The sequence below is a fragment of the Triturus cristatus genome, chromosome 3_1 (assembly GCF_964204655.1).
Source record: "Triturus cristatus chromosome 3_1, aTriCri1.1, whole genome shotgun sequence".
Lineage (NCBI taxonomy): Eukaryota > Metazoa > Chordata > Amphibia > Caudata > Salamandridae > Triturus > Triturus cristatus.
Window position 1 is genome coordinate 791,097,183 of NC_140583.1, and position 12,900 is coordinate 791,110,082.

At 40.8% G+C, this 12,900-nt stretch overlaps 1 protein-coding gene across 27 annotated transcripts in view; it reads right to left on the bottom strand.

The window, feature by feature from the left end:
- Positions 1–12,900, bottom strand: part of LRRFIP1 (LRR binding FLII interacting protein 1) — a 458,695-nt gene that overhangs the window by 67,037 nt on the left and 378,758 nt on the right. For 13 of the 27 annotated variants that reach the window (XM_085645064.1, XM_085645062.1, XM_085645058.1 and 10 more), the window contains 3 exons: positions 9,964–10,056; positions 9,454–9,598; positions 31–4,626 (listed from right to left, as the gene is read on the bottom strand). In XM_085645064.1, the coding sequence (XP_085501190.1) occupies positions 2,438–4,626; positions 9,454–9,598; positions 9,964–10,056 (2,427 nt within the window). In that variant the 3' untranslated portion in view covers positions 31–2,437. Of the gene's footprint in view, positions 1–30; positions 4,627–9,453; positions 9,599–9,963; positions 10,057–12,900 lie in introns of those variants that run through there. The other 14 variants (XM_085645079.1, XM_085645077.1, XM_085645080.1 and 11 more) reach the window with 3 other exon arrangements.

The window sequence follows — 12,900 nt, forward strand, 5'->3', positions numbered from 1 at the left end:
CACTGCAAAGATCCCAGACAAACACAGCAATTTTAATATATAAAATATTTATTTCGGTATATACAGCTCAGGACATTCGTGATATACATAACCTAAACAATTAAACATCTCCCCCATTTGCTCCACAATGACTACAGAAATCCTCACTGCGAGTGTATCATTGGGTGGGACTCCTATTTTGTTCTGACAGTAAAATCCTGGTTTTGGTGGCGCAAAGCTGATAAAAGCGAGGTGCCAATATAATGAGGGCAACCTTTGTTCTTAGTAACTGTCTACAGTGAGAACATCAGTTAATGCGTTTTTTACTAATGCACTGGAACCAGTTACAGCAAAGCATTCAACTTTAACCAGCATGATTACAATTTGCACAGGTTAATTTGTTTTCTTTTTGTTTTTTGAGTAAAATCAGCTTCCCCTAAGCGATGATATATCCAAGGGAAAGCAGGCGTCCCTTACATATTCGACATTGCCCAATCTCAACTATTTTCACAGCAAAGTGGGTACCCTATACCGTCCAAATTGAAAAATTTAGCAATGTGAAACGTAGTCCTAAATGAAACAAATCCCAGGCAGCAAATTGTTACTTAAAAATCTTTAGTACATTTTCTGTATGAAATAGTCCTAGTTCGTCCTCCTGAGGCTAGACTATAACAGAACATTTATTTTAAACACACAGATTTGAAAAGCAAAACAAAAAGTGCCTCATAAGGCATCAGAAGCAAGATATGCTAGGTTATCCATTACAGATTGTTGATCAAAGCACATGCCTAGTTTGCTTAGGCTCTGCTCCTTGAAAATGTGGCACAAGTGGGGTGCACCCACCTATGCTTCAATAGTCCCTTAGGACTGCTTCCAAAATGTGCGTTTGAAGCTTCACTTGGGTTATACCGAACTATAAATTAAATGGACAACAGAAAAGGCTAACAGCTTTAAATCAAGATAACATTTTCATTCCTACACAAAGCTTGAGCAATATAGATGTGTCTCTAAAACCCCTACAGGGGATCGAAAGGGAATGTGCCTCAATTTGAGTGACTATTTAAAATATAAACTCAAAGTGTATACAGTGTTTAACTTGTATGAAAGTTTACAACAGTGAAAACAAGCACAGCTTTTTCCTTCAATTCTTTGTCGCAACTGTGATCAAACCTCACCCACACAACAGATAGTCAAACCTCATCAGGATCCTTTCAATAGTGTGGTTTTACCACCAAGCCACCTCAGAATGTCATTATCTCATTCTTTATACAGACCCAGTTTTCATCGATGAAGAAATAGGCTAACCCATGGACATAGGAACATTTAAAGCCCTCAAACCACCATTGCTCTGGATACAGTGGCACCTCAGTCAACCTAAATACAGTCTCTGCCATCACTCTGGAGGCAGTGTCACGCATGATATTGTTAAATCTCAGTTACCGCTGACCCAATCAAACTTCTGTCATTCTGTATTCAGATAAAGGTCTGTCTTCCTGGGAAAAGGTAAACCTCTCTCACACTTGACAGTACACCAGCTTTGCCACCTGGATAGTCAAACCTCACCCACCCCGGATACAGTCAAATCACCAATAAATTTGATTAAAGTTAAACCTCCCACACTTCAGGTTTTGACAAAAATACATCATGCCGAAAGCAATCGAACAATCTTCACTATGATTGACAGCAAACTTTGCTCAAACTAGATGTAGTCAAACCTCTCTAACCTTCTTCACAGTCAAACCTACAATGCATTGGATAAAATCAAACCTCCGTCATACTGGAAATAGTCAGACCAACATCAGCCTAAATACAGTCAAAGTTTCTGCACAGTTGGTGGATACAGCAAAACATTCAACAGCTCAGATAGTCTAGCGATAAGTCCTATTACTGTGAATATGATCCATACTACTCAACAAAGTAACACTCTGCTAATTGTCCTACAAATGCAATCACACTTTGCTTCCACATCACATAACCAGAAATATCAACACAAAAAGAAAAACATACACCAGCAGTATATTCACTCAACATATAAATCAGCTATTAGCAGCACATGTGTAATTCCCATATTTAAACATCATAATAATGATTTTTGGTTTTTGTGAAAATGAAATACTGCAGACAAAGTTTGGAGAGTATTTGTCGGCCTTCTTATTGGGTCATCCCAGATTAACATCTGGGAACAGTAACAGGATGTGCAAGAGTTGCTTTTTCGACCACACTATATATATATATATATATATTTGAGTTTGTATGAAGACCTGACTGATCATCAACATCCAGCACTGAGATTACATTTCTTGGGTATCTGTTTATATTATCTGGTAGTGTGGGTGCCACCTGCAACAGAAGTGACACAAGAGCCTTCTTAAAGCTAGCCTCACTGTGCAAAGTGCAAATTCTTTTTTTTTAATCCCTGGTCAAGTGAAACTGTAGTAAACACCTCAGTCCTGCACCCTCAGGAAAGCAAGCAATCTTCCTTGTTCTTACCTTTACCCCTCTTGATGCCCCTGTCCAGCGCGTCTTCTTTGATATATGCTTCGTTATTATCCAAATCTTGGGGTTCAAATGGATCAGCAGATACATTTCCAGTATCTGTGCTCTTGGTTGATTGTTGTGTGGCATCCTCTGCCTCTCTACCCGATGTCGCTGCTGAATTCAAATGAGATGCTTCCTCAATTTCTTGATCAGCAGCTTTACATGATCCGTCTTCCTTATGTTGACCATCTTTGACTGGGGCCAGAATATCCTGATCCTGCAATTTATGAAATTCACTATACTCGGTTGTCTTGGTCACACTGATCTCTGTGGGGTCATGGATATGAACTTCCTTTTCTCTAGTAAATTCTTCTTCTGGCACCACTGGTTTAGGGTATAACGTGTTACCATCCTCTGTTGTCTCAATCTCTTCGTCGTCAAACTCAAAACAGCCCTCATCCTCCTCCTCTTGTGTTTCTTCAGCCTGATCATCTTCGTTAAACTCTGGCTCGCATGACTTTTTATGAACAATAGTTTCCTGATCATCAACTCTTAGGCACCCAGTCTTCACCTCTTTTGTATCAGTCATGAGCTTCAGACTCTCAAGTCCAGACTTGTCCTCATCTTCTGGTAGAGTTTCAGTCTCTTCTCTTACATGTTCTTTCTCATCATCTGCTTTTATGTGTGCTGAGCATACTTCCAGATCATGTTCACTAAGTTGGCTGGCGTCTTCAATTGCTTGCTGCCAGTTTTCAACTAACTTCATGCTTGTAAGGTTTGGCACATCAGAGCTGCTTTGAGCAAGGGGGAGCACTACTTTGTCTGCAGCTAGGATAATCTCATCACCAATATGAACAGATCTGCCTGGCTCCTCTTCAATCTGCTGACAGGGGATGGAAGATACTCCTTCCTCTTTCGAATGACTGGAATGTTCAGAGGTTGCATTAGTACCTTCATGATGAGGTGCACTTAACATGCGCTTGCTGTCGTTGGCCTGTTCCTCCCCAAGGTGGGCATCCAATTCTGCACCATCCTCATTTGAAAATTCAAAAAATTCTCCATCATCTGAATGTGGTTTACTTCCCACCTCTTCCACATCTACAACTTCAACATGACTCTTTTCTTCTTTTTTCCCCTGATCATCACATATTTCCATCTTGGTTATATTAGCTTTAAATGTTTGGTCTCCTTCAACAGCTGTCTCTTTCCCTATACTGGTAACATTGGACTCTTCAATAACCATTGGATTTAGATGGCACTCTACACTTCCTGAATCTTCTCCTTCCTTGATTTGATCTGTCTCTACTAGTTCACTTGCATTACTTCCAGTTGATGATGGCCTTTTCCTATTGGCTTCCTGTGTTTCAGCAGCACCTTCATCTACCTTCTCCTCATTTTGGCTGCTTGCTTCTGCCTTCTCATCTCCCAAACTTAAACTGCCCTCCACCACTTCACTCACTGTATCAAAGAACCCATCCAAGTGTTTCCCCAAGTTCTGAAGTAGTCCCTGAACATGGAACCCTTCTTTCGGTCTTTCTATGAGAGGCCCTATAACTGATTCTTCATCTGCCGCAGGTGCAAGTGTCTCATAAACTTCTGATATTTCTTTGCTTGCTGCTGAAGGACATGCAATTTTCTGTTCAACAACAAACTCCACTGCATCCTGAAAATCATCATTGCAGCTCTCTCTTTCTCTAGCTAATCCGCAGTCATGGTCCTCACCCTCCTGCACCTGTACTACACCACTTGAAGTTTCTAAACTTCCTTGTCCAGTATTTGCCACATTCACAATATTCAGCTCCTCAACTGTATCAGCACTGGTACATTCAACCACCTTTGAAACAGCACTTGGGTCATTTTTCTTACATGACCCATCTGTACTGTCTTCATTAAAAGACGTGCCCCTCTTTGAAGTTTGGTCTCCAATAAATGGCATATTTTCATCAAGCCCATCTCCAAACAGGGATGTTGGGCCATCAAAGCATCCCCTGGCATGTACAGCCTCCCCATCGCTGTCTGTATGCAATGTCCTTTCCACCATGAGTGCCTTCTCAATGTCCTGCACTGTCGCCTTCTCTGTGGGCTCCACCTCCTCGGAACTCTGCATGCTTTGTCCTTTCTCAACTTTCTCCACACTGTCACTTTTGGTCTTCATCTGACTGGCTCGGCCTAAAAGACCATGGAAAAAAATGAAGGAACCCACACCACTGGGCCACAATTCTGCCAAACAATTAACACCCTTACACCCTCCTTATCAAATAATACCCAGAAGAGGTAAGAAATCAATAGAGTGGCAGAAAACAAAGATCAGCAGCGGCCAATAAAGTGAGGCAAAGCAGTAACTGATTTAGAGAGAATACCATCACCCATGTAGGACATCTTCTACAGGCCTTGTGTGTGTCTATGTGTGCCCATTTCAGCCAGACAACCGGCTCCGCTGCAGCTCGTAGCATTGCCCAAGACTGGAATAGTGTATAGGCGATGGGGAAAAATATGGGACTAGCTATCTTTTAAGCTACCTTCTAAACTGCTTCTGATCTCGCTGGCTGTTTAGTAAGCAAACAAGCAGTTTCAGAGGAGACGGGCCTGCCACCTAAAAAGTACTGCCCTGGATTAAGCATCAGTAAGGTTTTTGGCATCAACCATTTCTCCAGATTACCAACTGAAATTTAGAGTTGAAACCGTGAGCACCTAGGCCCTGATCACGATTATATGTGCTATTTATTGCACCTGATCAATACCACGGGTGTGATAAATAACACCCATTACGAGCTTCTTGGGAACAACATGCAGATTTTGATATTTAACGCGCAAAAATCGTCATGATACAGTAATGTATGCTTTCCCCTGTTAAACTTTTGTAGGGTGGACCTGCCGAAATTTAACAAATGTTGAGGTATTTCATGCATCCAATAATCAGTGCATGTGCATACAACCAAATTAATCATTCCAACCTCTGCACAAACAGTAGTTTATGCAGGTGTCGGAAAACAATGACCCATGTGCAATTCACCTTTTCTGCATTAATCTAATATTCATTTTACTTGCATCCTTACCATTGTTACTACAAGAAACATCACTCCAAGTTTGATTCGGCTGGCACTGAACTCCACTGTGCAACGAGAGGTGAGCGCAGATTCATTTCTAATCCGACTGCAAAGATTACTCAAGATGTGGTGTGCTACCGGTGGGTGCATCATCTCGTGGAGCTATGGAAAGGGCCACAGATACAGGAGCGAATGAAGTGGAGAATGCAGGAGATGGAATGCATCTGCGCTGTACAACTGTGAGTGACATTTTATTGAGGAATAGGAGGTGGCAACTCACCTGATTCAGACAGAAGATGCCATCTTCAATTGGGGAAGTCAGAGCATTTCATGATGCAGGGCAAGAGATTGTGTGTGAAGTGTGGTGGCATTCTCAGTGAGCTAGGACCCTAGCTACACCAGGGCCAGAAATAAATATACACCAGCAGACATTCTGAGTTGGGATCTCCCTTGTATCTGGTTTGGGCATGACCCATTAATCGACGCGATTATGGTATTTTTGCTATATTCACTATGATACACCTGTTCACATGCTTTGTTCATTTTGCCTGCTTCTGATATGAAGTTCGAATTTAATTCTACCTATTTATCAACTATTTTGGGGTTTTGTAGGAAGAATTGGGAACAGAAAAACTCATGGTGCAGGCAAGCCAGTACTCTATATCTAGCTCCAAGTGTTTACCTGGGCCACTTTATTTCATATTTTCCTTTTTGCTGCTGGATTGTTTTTCTTTCCATTGTAATAAATCAAGTAAGTAAATGTGGAACAGTAATTGAAGATGTGCTAGTGGGATTTGGCTCCCGAAAGCCATAATTTTGGCTGTATCTGTTATGTAGTGCTTAAGATATGATGCTATCCTGAAATAAGCATTGTTTCCATAATTTGATGGCACAGCGGCTCTTGGTATCTGTGGCAAAGGAGAAAGACCCTGTTGCTATGATAAAAACTGAAACTTGATGTACTTATTTAACAAAAAAGCCAGCAGATTTTTACTAAGAAACCAGCAATTTCTTACTACAAGGACTGGGTCCTGACAAGACCATAGATGAAGGCCAAAAAACAGATGCACTGGTACCAATTGTCCCCCTCAACGAATCCCACAATCACAAATTGCAGGCATCAAGTAGATGCCGATTCTCACACGTTTACCACATCTATGTATATCCTTAACCCAGATTATGTGCACTGATCGCCAGGGTGTCATCAACATTGGTGTAAGAACCAAGTTAATGGATTCAGTAAGAGCAGCCTGTGGACCAACAAGGAGGAATAAAAAGGAATGGATGACTTAGACCCTCGGGTGCAGAAAAAAAGGCTGACCAAATATAATGGAAGAAGATGGAAACTGGACACTCAAGCTTCATGAAAACAGAATAACTGCCTGGGAATAAAAGGCAGAAGCAGACAGATATAAAAGCAGAAGGGCCAAGAAACGACCTCATTCTGCCTTCCTGTCCAGCTCATCAAAAAGTGAGACCAAGCTAGACTTAGTGTACTTGACCATGCTTGCTCAGTACTAAAAAGTTGTTTTGCCACCAGAAACTCTTGAATTTACTCCAAGACTGATAGCTCTAAGAGTTTTGCCAAAAATAATAGATGTTCTTTGACTTAAACTAGATCTGTGGAATCAAGTGATGAGCTTTCAAGTACAGACTATGCTACTTCATATTTAGATTTTTCTCTCCGCCGTATTTGGAATGATGGCCTCCAGTAGCTTTTTTAAAATCTCTGGAAGGTGTCTCTCTTTAGGGTGTTAGGCACATTAACCAGTCCCAAGAATAGCGCATATAATTAGTATTTTTTTTTTTTTTTTTAAAGAGTCTGAATCGAGCAGAGGATACTGAATACCAACGTTAGCCAGCCGAGCATACAAGGCTGAGAATTCAATCACATTGCAAAATTTGTCCTTTTGAGAATCTGTAAAACCAATATGTGCACGGCTCAAAACACTGAGAATCTTATGGGTGAGGTTTAAAGAAATCCTCAAAGACCCTAACAAGAAGCGGAGAATTGAAAACAAGAGAACCTGGATAGGCTGAACAGGTTTAGTTTTTACAGTGAAATGTAGGTCTCTGTAGCTCAAAGGCAATAGTTCCAGTGTCATGACATCTGTGTACCTGTTTTATTTAATTGGTTAACTATGAGGCAGCATATGTAAGTGTAAAGTTAAAAATGTGCAGTCTGATCCAAGTAATTTGTATCCAGATATTAAAGTCATTAAGGATAGTAGTTGGTTCTATTGAATCAAGTTTGTAAAGGGCTGTTGATGCCACTGATCCATCATCAAATATAGCTCAAGATGCTAACTTGCATACAAGATTTATGCTTGTGAAAGGTCCAGTGGACTGTGGCTCAGCTAGTCATAAGCCTGTATCTGTTCTACTCTAGCCCAACCTGAAGGTGTTTCAGATACATCAGTCTGGCAGGACATAATGCTATTATTTTCCTGCAGGCCAGCACCTCTATGATCTCTAGAGTACTTCAGCATCACATAAGGACACAACTGGTGCACGTTCACATGTAAAATGTTCTACTCTGCAAAGAAGCTGTGGTGCAGACACCTTTAGGATGCTTTAAAGCTGTATTAAAAGTACTATCATTATCATGGACTGTAAATAGTAGCATGTTACTAATATGATGAGGGGAAATTATTTTATTTCTGCATTTTATGGTGTTACTGTGCGGCTCTGCATGAATTGTACACATACTATAAGACACTGTGTATTACTGACAGAGGGCGGACAGTGAGCTGGCTCTTCCCTAATTGTATGCTTTAGTGCCAGTTAAAAGTTATTTTGGGTACTGAAGGCAACAGTCCTTTGTGGCAATAGGAGCTCCTCATGCTGTATATATAGCTAATGCAGGTGAATGATCGCAAAGGTACTGTTTACAGCCTAACATGGAGAGAAGTGGAAGCTATCCGCTACTGTGCCCCAAAATCGCCCAACTTCCATAGGCATCAGATGTAAAGCCATCCCACTTATCTTCATATTCCAACCAATTCTTCAATCATGGTTTGGTGGCAAGTTAACGTCATTTCGACCCTCCTCCGCCACTCCACTCTCTAACTTGATATCTTTTATATATTTTCAACAGCAATGTGCTGAGGGTTTTGTAGTGCGGTGTCTGACAACCTCGGAAGTCAATGCCATCCGCTACTTCAATGTTAATGTTCTGCTATTTTCTGGAGACATTTAGTTCTACAAAGAAAGTCTTGTGGGAACTGCCACAGGAGCTTATGTTGGAATTTGCGTTTAAGAGAGTCTTGAAGTGGGAATACTGAAGGATGTAGGAGTCAGTAAGCAACCAGCTTTAACAAACACTGCCCTGGAGATTCTCTACTTCTAAAGTGATTTGGTTAGAAACGTTGGCAGCTTTCATTTGTCTAAAAGTTAAGTATTTACACTGTGGTAAATATGGATTAAAAAGGGACACATTTTACTTTTCGAGGTGGCACTTTGAGTTGCTACGATATGGATGTTTAGAAAATGCACAGACTCTTTTAGCTCCCTTTATATGGGCGGCCTTCAAGCTTCAGTTTTATTCTTGTGCTATGCGAATCAGTTATGATTCTTTAACTTGGATTAATCATGCATTTTCTTTCCCACTTCATCCCAAACAAGCCTCTATTCACGAAGAATCAGATCAATGACTCACCGGCACTTTAACGGCATCGTGCAATGCACTCTAATATCCTTTCTGGTATATATCAGGATTTTGTTCCAAGAAGTCTACTAATCAACTGATACAGAAAATACCCATGTGCGCCTATTCAAAGAGAAGAAGCCTTAAAGCAGAGAAATGGACAGGAGGCGACTGAAAATAAAGCATGCGGCATGCAGCTAAACAGCGAGAATACTTAAGATTATAGACGTTCAAAGAGCAGTGTGCAAGATGAATAAGGTATTGATTAGACAGACAGGGTTGCAGTGACTAGGAGGTCCTTACCTAGCGGCCCATCCCCTGTAGTCTTCGGGACTTGAGTAACTTCGCCGTTAGCCTTCGCGGAAGAATCCACTAGCGTTTCATGGTAAGGACCATCCAAAATTCCACCGTTGGGCGACAAGTCGGAGCTCAGGACAATGCCATGTCTCTAAAGTGACAGCAAAAGCAAATTGTTACATTAAGAAAATCAAGGACAGCTTACTTAATCTGGATGGGAATCAATATTTTATTAGATAAGCAATGCTGCAAATAAACACTTATTTCAAAGAAATATTGTGAAAATTGTAGAACTGTAACTCAATGTTTGTAAATCATGATGGATGCGCAATATGAAAATATTCCTCTGCTACCACGAGAACAACACTTACCACCCAAAAAAACCAGTCATTGTTGTACCCTGTATACTAAATTTCGGGCATACCTCCCATCAGAAATGCAATTGTAAGACGTGATGAGACTTCATGTCGGGAAGGACCTCCCTCCTTTCCCAGGATAACCCCCAAGACATCATACCTTCAGTTCTTCTTTCAGCACAGCAACTTCGTCCCTCAGCTCATCACGTTCACTCCTTATGGAATCAAAGAAATCTTTCTGTCTCTCTAGCGCCTGAAGTGTGCATCCAGAGGATTGAAAAAGAGAGGGTGCAGAGACAAGAGGAGGAGGTAGCCGGAAAGAAAAGATAACACGCTGTGATACATGTGACAAAGGTGTTAAGAGATTCAGAAAAGTGCCAGGCAGTCAGAAGATAGAATCAGAACAACCAGTTGCCAAAGAAATGAGCTTGGAACGCTCATATAGCTTTTAAGAAAAATTGGAGCAACATTTTTGTTTTCAGTCTCATGACACTGATCAATGGCTTCTGAACTTAAATTTCAGTGTGATTGTATCTCCCTTTCAGTTCACGATTATTTTATTCACGGTCCAGTTACTCCTAGAATAAATACTTTTTTTGGGAGAATCCAGGAGCCATTTTTAATCACTCACTGTTTTATCCCACTTCTGCACACTACACATAGGCTGCCCTCTCACGAACCATCTAGCTTCACAACGGCAAAAACCGAGAAGACCTCCGGCAAAGAACCCCCCTGCGGGGAACGTTGGGCATTGCAGCGCCGGCCCAACGAGGAGCTGCCCTATGATGAAGCATGACACCCCTTGGGGTCTGTGGCGGCCCTTGCTCCTTATTGGAGCTATGCCCGGATTAGTATCGCACTACTCCTTCTAGCATCAATTGACTACTTGAGTTGGTCTGATACATGGTCACTCTCTGCCTCCTCCCCTCGCCCTGTTTTGCCGCCCAGTCCCTTCAGGAACAGCATACTCTTGTCTACATCTCCCTTTTTCTGTCAACAGCAGCTCTGAGCACCAAGAAGTAATTTCTCGACTTTCCCTTTGGGGCACACTTTAGCAAGGCTAGAAATAAAAAAAAATTGTACTCATTCAAGCTCACATCAGTGTCCTGTTGTACGTGGACGCATTAGTGAAATGGAACAAACAGCTGTTCGTTTACAAAAAACTGACCATCCTGGTGTCCGAATACAGAAAGGAAAATAAAATAAAGATTACTAGAGGGAACACTGCGGTTTTGCACTTTGGATGGAGAACCTAAACAATTTTCTCAAAATTAAAATGTTTAGAGGACGTCTCTCGCTACAAATCTACAGAGATAATATTTAACAATTTGACATATAAGGCTTGCATCATTTAACTCACAAATCCGCTGTGTACCTTAAGAGTCGCCTGAAAGTTTAATGCACAGAATGGCTGACTGTTCTTGGTTTCCCTAGTGTACGCTTATTAAAGAATGAATGAAGAATATTTGTAAGACACCCTTCACCTTTGTTTTATATGAGCGTCCTCTTACCTATCTTGAGTCAAACTTTAAATATAATATACTGGAAGGTAAAGGCTGGAAGCCAGCTTTGGGGTTCCTTGTGTCCTCATAGGGAGTAAATCACTTAAATTCTGTTTGAAATGCAATTAGGTCTCTCTTTCGCTGAATAATGACTTCACAACCCAAATGAGCTAAAGAGGTTACGAACAAACTGATTGTATTATTTAAATACATACATAAATATACAGAGTTGAAGATCAGCACAGTTAAATGTCTCGAGCTGACTATTTTTCCCTACCAAAAATTAAGAACCAGACTTTTCAAATTCTATTGAAGATGATGACACTTAAGGAAACCCGCAAATTTGTTGAGTAATCACAAGTCCTCTTTTAGTAGGTCCTCAGTCCAACTATTTGATGTATAATCCCAATCCTTTCTTAAACCGATGGGTTTATAGATAAAGAGTGGGTTTGATGAGCAAAAAGAACCTACATCTCTAGGGTTCGGAAGGTGATCGCCCAGCAAGTGCAAATGTTGCCTGAGGTTTACAGACTGTTTGGGACACCTAATGTTAAAGCATTCACACTGTTATTCTCGCAAGAAAAGCTCCAGTTGTCTTTATGGTCGGAGTATTTGAGGGATGCTTTGAGGTGTAATGCGTAACATGAATTTATTGGTTGTTGTCTAGTGTTGTTGTTTTTAGATACTGTAAATTACTTAAGAATAAGATGTGTTTCCTTTTCTTGGTACGCATTCTCTTCCATTGCCATGTTTTTTGTGATCTGTTTATAAGGTCTTAGTTCTCAAAAACTATTATTAATCATACCTGTTGCACTCATGTATTCTTCAACCTCTAACACTGTTCAATTCCAACCATCCAAGAGGTTATCATCTCGAAAGCAAGAATGAGTTATTTTTCAATGTCTATTGTAATCGTAATGGTTTTTAAATTATTTTTTCAGTAATGGAATGATCAGGTCTTTGCCGTGGCTGGCCATAGGACCTCTAAGTGCCAATTGTGTGAAAACTTATTTTAAGTTTTATTCCTGAAATGACCCTTTCGGAGTTTCCCCCTCACACTTCTGAATGTTCTCGGTTCATTTGCCTCACTATTTGAATTTAAACGCATATGCATGGCTCTGAAACTGACGTTACTACCAGAAAGATGAATGTACTTTTCTTTTGGGCCTCTTACATCCAGTCTCTATGGTTGGTCTAACCCAGGCTTCTCCAATAAGTAGCTTGTGAGCTACTGGTTGCTCTCCAGCTACTTATAGGTAGCTCGCCTACATACAGCCCAGTCTACTTAATCAGAAGCTTTTTAGTTACATTAATATATGCATACCCAAACTGTAAAGCAATTGAATTTCCAAAATATATTTAAAGCTGATATTTGGGTGATAAATCATGCTGCGTTGATGACGACTTACTACTAATATCACCTTAGTGGCAGGGACATTACAGCTATGCTTGTTATATAATATCCATGTAGAGAAATTCCACATCGACAAAGCCTTTTTACCTGGCGACCATGCCTGATGAATTGAGGTGATCACTGCTGATGATCTTGCATGCAGTGGCCTCTAATGTAATCTTGTCTGATGCGGTCACTGTAC